The following is a 15,556-nucleotide window of genomic DNA, read 5'->3' on the forward strand; positions in this document are numbered from 1 at the left end:
CGCTGAGAGGTGGGGGGGTTGGCCGGAGCTCTCCCCTCTAGACTCTGAATCTTCATTTTGTAGCCTTCTTCTTACTCTTCATAGCATGACAAAAAAAGCTTTTGAAAGTTCTAATAATGATGTTATTGAAATACAGCGTGGGATTTTTGTTTCAAAATCTATTTGTTTTTAATCAGGTTTCCTATTTTGAGATCTACCTGGACAAAATCAGGGACTTACTTGACGGTGAGTAATCTGAATTCTTGTCCTTTGTTCTGTAACTAAAGTCCAGGGAGGTTGAAATGTTTTACATCCCTTCTGCTTCAGGAATTTATAGAGACGTTCTGTTGCCTTCAGGCTGTCTGCTTATTCTCAGTCAAAGCTTTAACTTGAGTTATTGCAGATTAGATCTGCCTATCTTCTGTAACAGTTTCTATTTTTCCTCCAATACAGGGTCTTTAACTTTTCTTTTCTTCTTTGCATGTCATCAATTATCGTCTCTGTAGTATCCAAGACAAACTTGGCTGTTCATGAAGATAAAAATAGAGTCCCGTACGTAAAGGTATGAGGAAATCTTGACTGATGATGCAATTGATTTCCCTCCAATCACTGTCATAATTATTACCTAAGATGCCCAGAACATTACCTAAAAAGTACATATCCATATTTAATCATTTCTTATATTTAATATTCATCTGGTTAAAAAATTGGCATTTAATTTCTTCAGTTGTATCTGTGTAAGTGTATCCCAGCTGTCAGATCACAGGAGGTAAGAACTAGAGAACTGAACAGACATTATTCACATTTAAAGAGGCTTTGGGATTGAGTACAGTTGTTCATACTTGGCACTTGGAAGAAGCCTATCGTAGCATTATGTCTACAGTTTCAGTATCTAATTAAAGTTGGTGGCGAGATTGAATGGCAAAACAAGATTTCATCCGTTTCTTTCTCCATCATTGGTTTTCTTCTTTATTTTCTGTCTCCCCTGCTATTAAGTGTGACTATGTGCTTAAAATCTGGCATTTCTTTTATGGTTTACTTCTGGGTTTCCCAGTGTTTCTCAGACTTCTTTTGAATGTAGAATTCAAGCCCTTGGCAAGGAGTAAGAGTTTCTGGGTTGACACTGTGTCCTTTCTCTGCCTCTGCAGTTCCAGAAGCGGGAAAATGTTTAGCTGTTTTAAAGTCTTGTTGTTTTCAGTTTTTCAGTGACAAACTTGCTCTGGCTGTCTTGCAGGGGTGCACCGAGCGGTTTGTGTCAAGCCCGGAGGAAGTCATGGACGTGATAGACGAAGGCAAAGCAAACCGCCACGTGGCTGTAACAAGTAAGCCCGGTGTGGTGTTTCCTCCCCTCTAACCTAGGACGCACACATCTGCCTACCAGCAAGGTCGGCTGCGGGTAACGAGATCCAAATGGAATAATGCCCAAGAAGGCATTTATAAAGCAGTGACGGGCAGGGGCCCATCTCAGACGCAGGGGCGTGTGCAGTACCAGTGGGTCTGGGCAGGTCCTGGTACAGAAACAGCACCTCCTGCCGTCCAGGGCCTGTTGGAGATGTTGGGTGACAGTGGGCCTGGGTACCAGCCTGAGCCTGGACACTGGGGTAGGCAACCAACCAGCCAACTAAAGGCGGAAGAAAGTAAGCTCCTAAGTTCATTTATTTTAACTCTATTATTGTTTAAAAAATTCAAACTGACAGATTCTATATGCTAGTCGTACACATCAAAAGAAACTATGTTAGATTTACATCCTCTGTAAACAAGGAAAAGAAAGAGGCAGGAACTCAGAAAGGGGGGCCGGGTGCTTTATTGTAAACTCTTTGCTGTCTTGTCCATAACAGACACAGTCGGGTCAGCTGGTTGACCTTGTGGTGCCTTCCTCAGGGAAACAGGTCATGTGGTGTTAGAGCTGCAGAGGTTCGGTGAGACGATGTCTGTCTTATTCAGAGGGGCAGCGACAAGTGAGAGTGACTTCTTGTGAAGGTCTCCTGGAAGGAAGAATTTCTAGCTTTGAAGAGAGAAACTTATCTGGGCAGGGCATGTAGATATGTCTTAACACAGTCTTGATGTCTGCAAGGTGCTGACCTTTAGAGGGTCAGCTTGCTTTGATCTGAATGAGTAGACCATCCAGGACAGTTGACACTACGGAGAGGCAGATTTTCACCTACTACAAGAAAAACCCTTGTCCTTATAGCTGCTTCACATAAAGCCTGCTACCTGGAGAGGTAGTGAGTCCCCTGCACGGTGTAGAAGAGATTCAAGCACTGCTTGCTTGTTGATTGGTTCTATGATTTTTTGATCCAGAACTGTAATTCTCAACTGTTTCTCTACTGCAATGCATGTATCAGATGATATTCATATTTGTGGCAAGTTCCATATGTGAGCCTAGACTTGTATACAGTATGGGTTAAACTCTATTTCTTTCTCTTCTGCTTAGACACTTACAGAAAGAATGATACACTTACACTAACAACATCTCTTGTAAAGAAGTTTCCACTCTGTTTCTTAAGTTAGTTATGAATTATTTGTTATATACCTGATAGTCTCTCATGGCCCTCTGCTTCAGAACTGTTGGTACAGAACATTATACTATTTTTTCTTATTCTGGTAAGATGTTTTCTTTTTAAATTTTGTTATATTATGCATAACATACAATTTACCATTTTAACCTCTTTTAAGTGTCCAGTTTAGTGGCATTAAGTACATTCACAATATTTGCAACCATCACCATTTCCTGTTTCCAGAATTTTTAATTATCCCAAAGTGAAACTCCATACCCATTGAATAATAATGGCCTGTACCATACTCCCTCCTCCCAATTCCTGTTAACCATTGTCCTTCTTCCTGTCTCAATGAATTTGACAACTCTAGGTACTTCATATAAGTGGAATGATACAAGTCCTTTTGTGACGTGCTTGTTTCACTTAGCACAGTGTCCTCAAGATTCATTCATGTTGGCATGTATCAGAGTTCCCTTCCTTTTTATCAGGCAGAGTAATGTTCTATTGTATGTATACACCACATTTTGTTTATCCATTGATCCATAGACAGACATTGTATTGCTTCTACCTTTTGGCTGTTGTGAATAGTGTTGCTGTGAACATGGGTGTTTAAACATCTGTTCAAGTTCCAGCTTTTAGGTTTTTTTGGGGGATATATACACCCAGAAGTAGAATTTCTGGTTCACATGATAATTCTACTTTTAATTTTTTAAGGAACAGCTATATATTGTTTTCCATTGCAAGTGTACCATTTTGCATTCCCACCAACAGTGTGCAAGAATTTCAGTTTCTCACATCCTTGCTGACACTTCTTATTCTGTTTTCTTTTTAATAGTCATCTATTGTGTAATGATGTAAAATGGTGTCTACTGAGATTTTTGGTTTGCATTCTCTGGATGATTAGTGATGCTGAGCGTCTTTTCATATGCTTCTTGGCCATTATGCATCTTCTTTGGAGAAACGCTCTTCAAGTCCTTTCCCCTGTTTGTAAAAATTAGGTTGTTTGGCTTTTGTTGTTGTTATTTGTAGGAATTCTGTGTATATTCTGGATCTCAGTCCCTTATCAAGTATGATTCAGATATTTTCTGTCATTCTGTGGGTTGCCTTTTCACTCTTTTGACAGTGTCCTTTCATACACAGTGTTCTAGATTTGATGAAGTTACATTATTTTTTGTTGCTGTTGTGATTTGTGTTTTGGTGTCATATCCAAATCATTGCCAAATCCAGTGTCATGAACCTTTTCCCCTATGCTTTCTTCTAAGGTTTTATAGTTTTAACTTTTGCATTCATATTTTTTATCCTTTTTGAGTTAACTTTTATATAGGACCTAAGGAAAGAGTCCAACTTCATTCTTGCATGTGGATATCCAGTTTTCAATTTGGTGAAAAGACTGTCCTTTCTGTGTTGAATGGTCTTGACATGCTTGTCAAAAATTACTTGACCATATTATGTGAGGTTTTATTTCTAGGCTTTCTATTCTGTTTTTTTGGTTTGTTTGTCTGCCTTTATGACAATACCACACTGTTTTGATTACCATAGCTTTGTAGTAAGTTTGAAATCAATGTGAGACCTCCAAGTTTGTTCTTTTTAAGGATTGTTTTCGCTATCCAGGGTCCCTTGACATTCCATATGAATTTTAGAATGGACTTTTCTATTTCTATAAACAGTATCATTGGGATTTTGATAGAGATTGTATTAAATCTATTGGTAGTATGGACATCTTAACAATATTAAGTCTTAATCCAAGAGCAAGGTTAGCTCTCCATTTACTTGTGTATTCTTTCATTTCTTTTGGAAACATTTCATAGTTCTCATTATTTGCCTTTCATTTTCTTGGTTAAATTTATTCCTAAGTATCTTATTCTTTTTTCATATTTTAAATGGAATTGTTAATTTCCTTTTTGGATTGTTTATTATCATAATATATAATGCAACTGATTTTTACATACTGCTTTTGTAAAGTTGTATCCTGCAACTTTGCCAAATTCATTAGTTCTAACATTTTTCTGGAAACTTTTAGGGTTTTTTTTCCCCCAAGTAATCTGGTTAGATGGTTTTGAGAACTGATTACCAATGTGGGTTGAATAAGACAGTCACTGGGGTCCTTGTCTGCCTGGTGAACAAAGACCAAGATCCAAGAAGATTTTGATTTTTGTTACTTGGCTCTGATGAAGCATATTTCATCTCTGAGACTTTCTATGTTCCTAGCATGGGTTATAAAAGAAATGTATGTCTTAATCCATCTTTAATAAAGTCATAATTCTTCCTTAAGAAAGGTTGTGATATCACTGGTAAGTCAAGGCCTGCACACATGAAGAAGATGGAATACATCAGGTACTAATCATGGTGATAAAGGCTAAGGGACTTAAAGTAAGGCAGAGGAGGAAGCCTTGAGCTCTTCAAGGAGAGGGTCAGACTGGACTGGAATGTTGGAGGACGGGGACTTCAGGCAGAGCTTGAGAGTCTGTTGTCTGAAGCCACTGACTTCAATTTTTAGATTAATTTCTCTGCCACCTGAAGGTATTTTAAATCTTTCATTTCTAGAATGAGCATTGTTTTTCAGAAGAAGTGGTCTCAGATAATTTTTTAAAATTGAATGGACTGAAAAAAAAAATGGAGCTATTAGGCATGATTTGTTGTGTTTTTGATTGAGAGGCTTACTACTAAATTTATGTGTTCTCTGTAGAGCAGTAAACTCTTTTCCTTTTCAGACATGAATGAACACAGCTCTAGAAGTCACAGTATCTTCCTGATTAATATTAAGCAAGAAAATGTAGAGACTGAAAAAAAACTCAGTGGGAAGCTTTATCTAGTTGATTTGGCTGGGAGTGAAAAGGTAATTGGTTCTTTATTTGTATTATCCACAGTTTCCCCCTGCAATTTGCTTCAGTGTGCAGTGGTATAATTTTTATGTCTTTCTAGTCCCTGGTTTTAAAGAGCTTTTAAAGTTTCTGATGTTGTGCCAAGATGTTATTAAATTTAACCTTCATTTCCCTGCTCTTTCTTTTCTGGTCCTGAAGTTCCCTATTCACGTCACAGGAGGTGCTTTGAATGCAAACCCTGATTTATGCCTCATAGACTCTGATGATGACACGAGGCGAGTGTTTGGTGTGAACTTAGCCTGGTGAAGGCAGCTATTCAAAGGCGGGAGGGACGTGAACTTCTGAGGGCAGGAAAAATCTCTGTGTTGTAACAGATTCGAATAGGCCAGGAAGGGGCTTTGCCTTTGGAATGTGGCAGGCTTGCCTCTGCAGGTTTGTTTGCTGATAAAAGATCTGGAGCATGGGGCTCTCTCTGCCTTCCTGGCTTCTCTCTCCAGCAGGTGTGAACTGCCCCAGTCCTGCATGGGCAGCCTCACTCCCTTCAGGCTACAGGGCCTGGAGCTGGTGTTTAGCCACAAGCCCTGACTGTTCTGTGATTTTGTCAGGATTTTCTTTCGGCATCTGGACCCTGTCAGTTCTCTTCCAGGCACACTCGGCCACACTCCAGATCCAATAGGTTTCCCAGCACCTGCCCCCTGCCCTCCCACCTCACCTCCCCAGCACCACGGGAAGCTCCTGTGGCCACACCCGAGCTGGGGGCACTGCCCGCCTTGGGTGACATCATAGAGCAAGTCTCTGCACACAATACCCTGTGGCCTACCTCATCGCTGATGTCATGCAGACTGTGTCCCCATCAGGGCCAGCCCTGAAGCTCAGTCAGTCTCCCGAACTGTGTCATTGATCCCCACTTACTGCTCCCACCACTGAGTTGCCGAACACCAAATTATGGCCACTGTCATCCGTGTAAGTAATGGCTACTTGGGTTGTTCTCCTGTCCGCATTTGTACGGCCTGGAGCAGAAGATCGTCTGGATAGTCCTAACTGGGACTTGAAAATCGTTCTGGCCCAGCTTGAAACTGTAATTAAATAGATGCCCACCAGCCCAGGAGTAGAGAGTAGCATTGCTCTCCTCTAGACTGGCCATTAGCAGCCAGCATCTCCTTTGCTGCCCCACCTGTCGTGTGGGTCCAGACAAAGCTCTTAGGGATCCCTTGCCTCATCCCGAGCTTGCCCCATTTCCCCTTAGAGAACAGAGATAAGTACTCAGGGCCTAAATGCAGCAGCAAAGTGCTTCATGCAGGCAGCTGAGAGTGGAGGCCTCTACAGCATTGGCGGTTATTGCTTTTGATATTTATGAGGTGTTTTAAAGTTGTGGACCTGCAAGTTCTTTCCCCTGCTCATATCTGTGTTCCTTGCCCTAGATGTATCCGCATGAATGTGTCAGAGTGATCTAGTAGAACAGAGCTCTGGGGCTTAGTCCCATCTCCCCGAAATGTGTTCTTCTCTTGGTTGAGCAATTTGACATGCCCGGAGCTCAAATTTTCCTTGTCTGTAAAAGGAAGGTGATTGTACTTGTCTTGCATATTTCATGCAGCCAAGATGCTCAAATGTGAAAGCACCTTAAATACCATGAATAGACTGTTACTATTTGTGAGCCGGCAGCTCTGTGATTTCTCCATCTGTAAGCAGGGGACCCACACACAATTTCTGGAGAAATATTTGAATTTTTCTTTGGAAAAAAACCCACCCCTGCCCCCTGGACATGCATTCATCTCTGTAATTGGGAGTTCCTCCTTTATATGTAATTGAAATCCATCTTCGCACAGTTTAAAACCTTTTCCCCACTTTTCTTTCTTCAGAGAGCCTCGCTCCCCCTGTGTCTTTGGTCCAGTCAGCAGAGCTATGAATCATGTTGAGTTCCCTTTCTTCCCCTAGCATCAGTGAACTGCTTTGTACCCGGAGCAAATGCTATATGTACAAAATTGCCAGTAATAACAGAGCCGAGGAGGAATGGTGCGTGGTTCCTCTAACTATGGGAAAAAAAGACAGATTCACTATGTATACATTTTTTGACTTTTCATGCCTTGTCAAGTATTTTTCCCTTTGGATGATTACTCCTTTTTTTCTTACAATGGGAATGAATAGGGAGGAACAGAGAGCCTGGATAACCATCCCCACCACCTCTTGACCTTTGCTTGAAGTTGGAGCTTGTAATGTCCATTCACTGTGGCCAGGACATCGTTTTCTCTTCGCGCATCCCCAGCGTGGGGATGGTTCAGTCTCGCAAGACCCCAGCCTTTCTGTAGTGACGGCTCTTTTGGAGCCTGGCATCCCCAGACGGCCGTCCCCTGGGAAGTATCTGCAGCTCTACATGCGAGGCGTCCCAGCCATTCCTCCAAAACCTAATCGAGAGGAAAATGACAACAGAAGAGAACCAATCCTCTGCCTCAGGCACCAGGGAAAGTTTCATCGCCGTGATTCTTACTTACTTGTATTTTCCCCAGCACTCCAGGAGGGTTCCCCTCGGCTCCCTCCAGCGCGTGTGCCCTCCTGTGAGTTGTGGTTTTCTCCTCTGCGCCTTTGCTGTCCTGTGCAGCTCACTGCTTTCTCTTCTCTCTGGCAGGTCAGCAAAACTGGTGCCGAGGGAGCTGTTCTCGATGAAGCTAAAAATATCAATAAGTCTTTGTCTGCTCTTGGAAACGTGATCTCTGCTTTGGCAGAAGGGACGGTAAGTGATTGTGTCCCCATCTATTAAATGATATCATGAGACGTTGCCTCTTGGGTCCGTGTACTCTCTTTGCCACACACCCTGGTGATTCATATGTTTTTGTTTGGAAAGGGACGAGGAAATCCTTGCTATGGACACCCTGCTTGCAGGGAAATCTAGCCCATTAAAATGTGTGAATGGTGATGCTAATTTCATATGACCCAGGTCCCACAGTGGGCATGCTAAACTTTGGCAAGATGCAAAGACCAGGCCACAGATTTTTATTTCACATGTTTCTAAGCCCAGTTCCCATCACTAACTTGCTGGCCTCTGTCTTTTCTCTTTGAATTGGCTGTAGCAGACAGTATTTTTTCTTTTCCTAAATAGAAAACACACGTGCCATACCGGGACAGCAAGATGACTCGGATTCTTCAGGACTCTCTGGGTGGGAACTGTAGAACCACCATCGTCATTTGCTGTTCTCCCTCAGTCTTCAATGAAGCTGAGACCAAGTCAACGCTCATGTTTGGACAAAGGTGGGCATGACCTTCGTAACCTGTGCTCTGAGCTGGGTCTTAGGTGTTAGGGGTGAGTGGTGAGGTGCTTGGGTCAGAGAGGACACAGAGGGAGGGGGCAAGCAGCTTGTTAGTAATTTGCATCTAGCAGGTGGCCTATAAACCTTGAGGCATCATGTATTGAGGCCAAAAGAAAAATTATGTTTTAAAGTAATAGGTATGAATATGTCTATCAAAGATATGTTAAAAAAAATCCAAGCTTATTGTAGATGTGATTGTTGGTAATTCAGTGGAATTTTGGTTTTGTTTTCATGGAATTAATTCTAACTCTCAGGTTCTTCATGGAAATGAAGTCTGACTCTCAGGTTCATGGAATTAAACCTTAATTCTCAGGTTCAAGCATATTCAACTCAAGACTGGTAACTACCAGTTACAAGCGGTAGTACTACTACTACCAGTAACTACTTCAATATTTGGAATCCATTGCAAATTTTCTGATAGACTAAATATTAGACTGAGTATTAAAGAGCAGGGAGAAGAAGTACTGATGCTCACCCTGGGAGTAAGAAATACAGCTGTATGCTGAGGAAAGGGGAGGATGGCCTCATCTTCTCTTCTTCAGAAATGTCTGAAGGACACTTCCAATGTCTGGGGAGTGTTACTAGGTAGGCAGCAGGGACAGCCAGTAACCCTCCACCAGCGTTCCCCGGTATGAGTTAGTTCATCCCTTCCTTTTTTCCTTTGGCTGTGCTGGGTCTTCATTGCTGTGTGCAGGCTTCTCTGGTTGTCTGAGCAGGCTCAGCTGCCCTGTGGCATGTGAGATCTTAGTTCCCCACCAGGGGTCAAACCTGTGTCCCCTGCATTGGAGGGAGGATTCTTAACCACTGGACCACCAGGGAAGTCCCACCCCTTCCTTTCTTGACCTTCAGTCATGGTCTGTCAGTCAGTGGTGTTGAGCCCCATCGTCCCTGCATGGCCGCCTGAAGTGCTAGTCCCTAGAGTGCTTGCGTGCTGTGGATGGGGCAATGCTGAGCATCTTCTGTGCTCAGTGGGCTGAGCCCAGAGCTGAGGTTGGGAGATGCAGACTTACTGACATCATCCCCTTCACACAACTGTGTTATCTTTGGACAAGTTACCAGTTCTCTTCAGGCTCTGCCTTATGCCCAGAGCACTCCCTTCTCCCAGGAGTGTGTGGCTATGCCTGAGAAGTAGTTTAAGATGCCTAGGGAAAAGACAGATGGTGGTGGGCATTCTGGATCGGAGATTGTTATGGCTTGTTGAAACCACATTAAACCCCAGTCATTTCCTGAACCCTCACAGAACATAGAATTAACCAGTCATGGCACCTGTGGGATGTCTAAATAAATAATAATCACACTGAACTGTTGTAGAACTAATGTATCTTTTAAATTGGATTTGGGTCCTTTATTTCCTCTGAAATCACTTCCTTAATAAGCCAAATGCTTAGGTCAGTGGGTTGCAGAAGGATAACACCTTCTTTTCTTAAGGGTCACGGGATACCTATAAACCAGTATCAGCTTGTGAGAAGCATAGAATACTGTGGTGATCATCCTGCCTTCCCCATCTCTCTTGGTTTCTTTTAAAAAAGTTTTTGGCCACGTCATGCAGCATGTGGGATATTTGTTCCCCAGCCAGGGTTGAACCTGTGCTACCTGCACTGGAAGCATGGAGTCCTAACCACTGGACCGCCAGGGAAGTCCCTCTCCTGGTTTCTTAAATTTAAGCTTTGACAGCTTCCTCTGAAGACATTTTGGAGGAAACCAGCACTGGATGCGTTTATAAAAGGAAAATCTCTTTTAAAAAAATATTCCCACCCATAAAGCAAAGATACTTTACATCTTTGCAACCCAGAGTCTTCCTGGGACACAGGCTCTGTCTCAAGGCTGTTGTTGGTGGTGGGCATGTCGCAACTGTCTAGGGGAAGAGTTTTAGGTATGAGTGAAAATGATGATTTACTTTCTTCTAATCTCAGTGAGGCCATCATAGCATCATCATTATCACCTGCACTTTTTTAAGGAACTAGCATGTGCCAGACACGTCAGAATCCTCATAGAAATTCTGTCAGATAGGTGTCTCTCCCCTTTGTACAGAGGATGGGATTGAGACCTAGGCGCCAAGCCATTAGGTCCTGGCCCTGAGGCCACAAAGCTGGTAAATTGTGGGATGTTACTGGACTGAGACTGTATCACTTGACCCGCAGCTTCTTCCATGCTGGCTGCTTGATCAGGAATCTAGGTGAGCATAGGCCTCTGGGGCCGGTTACTCCTGCTTTGAAGCTCAGCTCTGCTCCTGACTCATTTTTTCTCCCTTTTCCTTCTCTTGGAACCTCAGTCTCTTTGCCTGTAGGAAAAAAATAATAATGTAATAACACATACTTCTGAAAATTATTGGGAGGATTAGATGAGTGGCTTCAGTTTTCACTCAGCACAAGGGCTGGCATGGAATATGGTGTCCCGTAATTGCAAGTTCCTTCTTTCCTCCGTCTTTGAACAGGCTTGGGAAAGTCATAGTCATGCATGGGGCTGGACCAAACGTGATATAAGGTACAGGATACAGCTGTAATATAAGGATCAGGACTGAATGAAGCAGTAGAATTAGATTTCTGCAATGAATGATGAAAGAAATCTGATAATCTGATAATTAAATGCTGATAATTTGGGATGCCAGGAAATAAATAGTAGGTCAATTACATTTTCAAATGAAATAGGTTGGTTTGTAATCTTTTGTCAGAGTCATTTGAATACTGGGCTCCATGAGGATAAGAATTAGTTTATTACCAGCGTCAGTGAGTGGCACCAACAAGCACCTAGGACAACTGGGACAGGGTAGGTGGTCAGTAGACAAATGTCATCAAATGAATGAGCAGATGAAGCTAATGCTTATTATGTAGGAATCCCAGAACATTAGGGCAGTTGCTGTACTATGACACCATTATGTCCAAAAATTGGTTGAGGTTTAGATCTGATTTGTTTTCCTGCTTATAATTAGAAATGTGTTATGTTTTGCTCCCTTTCCTCCATCTTCAAGTTAGTTAATGGATTCTTCAAGGACATCTAACTTCTCTACGGGGCCAATACTTGCTTTATTGTTAAATACACACATTGAACCCAGTTACACAGCGGACATGAGTCTGAACCTCAGATTGGACATGGTACTGATAGCTAACGAGATTAAGCACTTTGAACTCAAAAAAGACTGCTGCGCACCTCCCAAACTCAGTGTAATGAATGTTCATTATATTCTTGTTGCAGGCCACACCTAAGGGCAGCACGGAGTTCCCTAGTTATCGCCACATGGTTCTTTCAAGAACACGAAGAAAGTCCATGTTTGTTGTTAAGCCATACTGTATTGACGTTCTGAATAAAACAGTAGTAGGTCCTTTGAAGCAGTCGAAACATGACAGGGTGTACAGATGCCTGAGGGCAGCCTTCCAAGTCAGCACTCTCCAGGATTCTAGATGAAGTCCTAGAATTTAAAGGAACAGATTTCACTGTGTCTGTTTCTTGGTTTCTGTGATGACGGCTCTTCTTTTGGGTCAGGCCTGTTGCTTTTTGTCCCCTGAATGCCCAGCATTGTGCTAGGAAAGTGGTAGAGCCATTTCCTGAGTTGTCATAGAGCTTTCAATCTGGTTGAGGAGGCAGTACTTGAATTTCCAGGCGATGGAGAGTCAAAGAGCTGTCCTCTGTCAGGAAGCTGAACACTTGCAGCCTCAAGGGTTGGGGACTCAAATTAGAGCAGTTTCATTGATTCTTCTTTTTCATCTGGCTTCTAGCATTTCATTTTCTAGTCTTTAATTACTCTTCCAAAATACTTTATAGCACCATTTGAAAAGGATATTTTTAAGTTTTAGAAGTATAAACTCAAATCCCCCAATTATCTTGGAAGCCTGTTTAGTGTAGCATGAATAATTCAGAGGCTTTGGTTTGTATGTTAACTGTGAAAGCAGAATGGATAGTTCAGGAAAAGTAATACTCTTTTTTCTTTTTCCGATATGCACTTTTCAGGAAAAAAAAAACCAAAACTGTCCCATTTCATGCTCAGTTTGATGGTAGCTGGATCAGGCAGAGCCTGAGTGGTGTATGTGAAACATGCCTGTGTGCAGAGCTTGACAAGTTCCCTGCAGGACCAGAGCTTTGGCCAAAGGAGATGCTTGGCTACAGTTCTGACATACAATGGATTAAGACTCAGATTGGTTCCTATTGGAGGGCCTGTTGCCAAAACACCCATAGGATTAGTTTTTGCTCTTTGGAGGATGAGATGTTGTGGATGACAGTTAATTTACCTGGATGCCAAATCCTCATCCAGGTCGGTCATTTCTTAATATTTCTTGGGAGACTAGAGTTTTTCAAAAGACCAAATTTAAAGCTCTTGGTTTCTGCTTCCCTACATCCCCTACTCATGAGCAGGGAAATGGCCTTACCAGGGAATGGGAAGGTGCTTTGTGGCAGTTACGTTTCCAGAAGAATGTTAGGTGTCTTACATGGGAACTAGGACCTAGAATGGAGTAGAAGGTGTGATGGTTTTATGTGTGAGCTTGATTAGGCTGTAGTAGCCCATTATTTAATCTAACACTAACCTGGGTGGTGTTATGAAAGTGTTTTGTAGATGTGGTTACCGTCTAGCAGCAGTTGACTTCAGGTAAACACATTATCCTCCATAATAGAGGTGTGCCCCATCCAGTCAGATGGAGGCCGTAAGAGCAAAAAAATGAGGTTTTTTGGAGAAGAGGAAATTCTTCCTCAAGAATGCAGCAACAGTTTCTGCATGAGTTTCCAGTGAGCCAATTTCTTTAAATAGCCAGCTAGACAGATGGATGGAAGGTATTTATGTATATATCAGATAGGGTATCTATTCATCCATCCATCTATATATCTGTTCTGTTGGTTCTGTCTCTTTGGAGAACCCTAACTGATAGAAAGGGATGCTAGACTACCCTGTCCCACAGTGGGAAGATCTGTCTCTTTGTCTGTCACATACACCATTCACACTGTGGAGTCATACATTACAGATTTATTCTATACATTGGAGGTCTGGGTTTGTCTAGAGCTCCTTGTCCAAAAGCGAGAGGGAAGGAAAATGCTGAGAAACAAGAGGTGAGAAGGTACCAAGAGTAAACATCTTCCTGGCTGTTCCAGGGGAGGCCAAGGTAATTTGAAGAAACTCCAATAGTGTGTAGTTTCTGTATCATTTAGAAATGATCTTGGCCGGAAAGATGAGTATAGGCAATTATTGAGGACGTAGGTGGAGTTGAACTTATCAGGCATGGAAGGATGTGAACCAGTGGTTCTAGGACTTCCCCTTTCCAATGGAGGTTTGCTTCAAGTGCCAAGTTATAGAATGCTGTAATGTATGAGGGCTTAATAAAGGTGGTAGAAGTGGACATGATCAGCAGTCTTGGAAGCCTGAACGTGTGCTTCTGAACAAGTAAATTGCAAGTTCAGTGACAGAGGAACTGAGAGGTGCTGAGGAGGACTTCACAGAACACTGAAGGACAAGGAGGCCTTGGAAGAGACAATGGAGGAGCCATCCTCCTTCCAGCCCTCAGTGGAATATGTCAGTGTAATCCTTTTCTGGTGTCACTGTCTTTATATGGGATCTACTGTGTCCTCTGCTCTCTGTCAGCTGTGTTTGGTCTGCCTTCCCCAAGGCTGTTTAACATTTATGAGCTTTGAGGTCTTGTAAAAACTAGGTCCTGGTTCTCTCTCTATGGGGAGAAGACATGTTATATCTGGCGCAAGCTTAGGTTGTGTATTAAGTGGTGCTTAACTCTGTAAAGCAAGCTAAAACACAGAAAAACTGCAAAACAGATACCCTAATCATTGTGCCTTCAACTTTGGCTCATTTGTGCTAAGTAGGTCTTACTATTAAGATTTTGCTCATTGTGCTAAGTAGGTCTTACTATTAAGTTATAAACCTAATATTAATTAAGATTCTTTCCCTATCTAGCCTTTGGTTAGGATTTTCCTCAGTGTCTGCTATTGTCATAGCTTAAGGAACAGGCATTTATTTCTGTATACAGCGTGGGGGCTCTGGCTGAAAAACCAAACAGAAGATCTTTAGAGATGAAGACCCAAGTTATTTTGTGCTCCTTTGTGAGTGATGGTGTCAACACTGGATTAATCAGATGTTATCAGAGTGAGACTGGGCCATAAAGATGATGAGTAAGCAGTAGGTTCATGGCTACAGTAAGGCTCACGTGGATTATTGGTTTGTTTTCCTATATCGAGGAGATAATGTCCCAAAGCTGCTTCTATACAGCTTCAGCTAGACAAAATATGATAAAACCTGCCTTAAAAGCAGTTCTTAATTTCTGCTGTTCCATTGACCTTATGTTCTTTGTTAGCTACCTGAAATTCCTTTGGAACCAAGCTGAGCAGAAAATACACATGTGTATGCATGTGTGCGCACGGGTCCAGACATTGTGTCCATGTATGGTCGTGAGTGCCTAGGATCCATGCTGATTTGTTGTGTTTGAACAGAGTCTAGATGTTTAGAATGACACTAATTTTGCTTAGTGTTATAGACAGCTCTCAAGTATGTGGGAAATACCAGAATAGAAGAGCAAAGAGTATGAGAGCTGAAAGATATAGGACATGCTCTACAGTGGACAAGGCAAGACAAAGCAAAACAACAAAACAAAAAGCCATCAGACCACTAGCTAACTCATACTGACGGCAACCAGCTAAATCCTGACAAAGGAGGAGAGGGACTTGTGAGTGGCAAGTTAGATAGAACCTAATCATGAGGCCCTTTTACTCTGTAGCTTTTCTTAAAGTTCACAGTAAAAAGCAAAAGAAATTGTAGATGTAGATCATCCTTTTATTCTAGGTCTCTTGTAGTAGTGAGGGACTGAGACACTCTATGTTCCTCTTTGCAAGGCTAGTTTCAACATCCTAGATAGGAGAATATTGTATTAAAAAAACCACAAAACTCCAGGCATAGAAGTTTACTGTCTCTCTTAGTACCTCTTATTTATTTCACAATCTGGAAATTTTTATCTGACTTGATTTCTTT

At 42.2% G+C, this 15,556-nt stretch overlaps 1 protein-coding gene across 1 annotated transcript in view; it reads left to right on the forward strand.

Annotated features, from left to right (window-relative positions):
• Positions 1 to 15,556, forward strand: part of KIF5C (kinesin family member 5C) — a 153,993-nt gene that overhangs the window by 70,188 nt on the left and 68,249 nt on the right. Inside the window, exons 5-10 of the mRNA XM_043488177.1 lie at positions 177 to 225; positions 486 to 541; positions 1,214 to 1,301; positions 5,189 to 5,313; positions 7,923 to 8,027; positions 8,394 to 8,542. Coding sequence (XP_043344112.1) covers positions 177 to 225; positions 486 to 541; positions 1,214 to 1,301; positions 5,189 to 5,313; positions 7,923 to 8,027; positions 8,394 to 8,542 — 572 coding nt within the window. The remainder of the gene's footprint in view (positions 1 to 176; positions 226 to 485; positions 542 to 1,213; positions 1,302 to 5,188; positions 5,314 to 7,922; positions 8,028 to 8,393; positions 8,543 to 15,556) is intronic.

The sequence above is a fragment of the Cervus canadensis genome, chromosome 15, assembly GCF_019320065.1.
Source record: "Cervus canadensis isolate Bull #8, Minnesota chromosome 15, ASM1932006v1, whole genome shotgun sequence".
Lineage (NCBI taxonomy): Eukaryota > Metazoa > Chordata > Mammalia > Artiodactyla > Cervidae > Cervus > Cervus canadensis.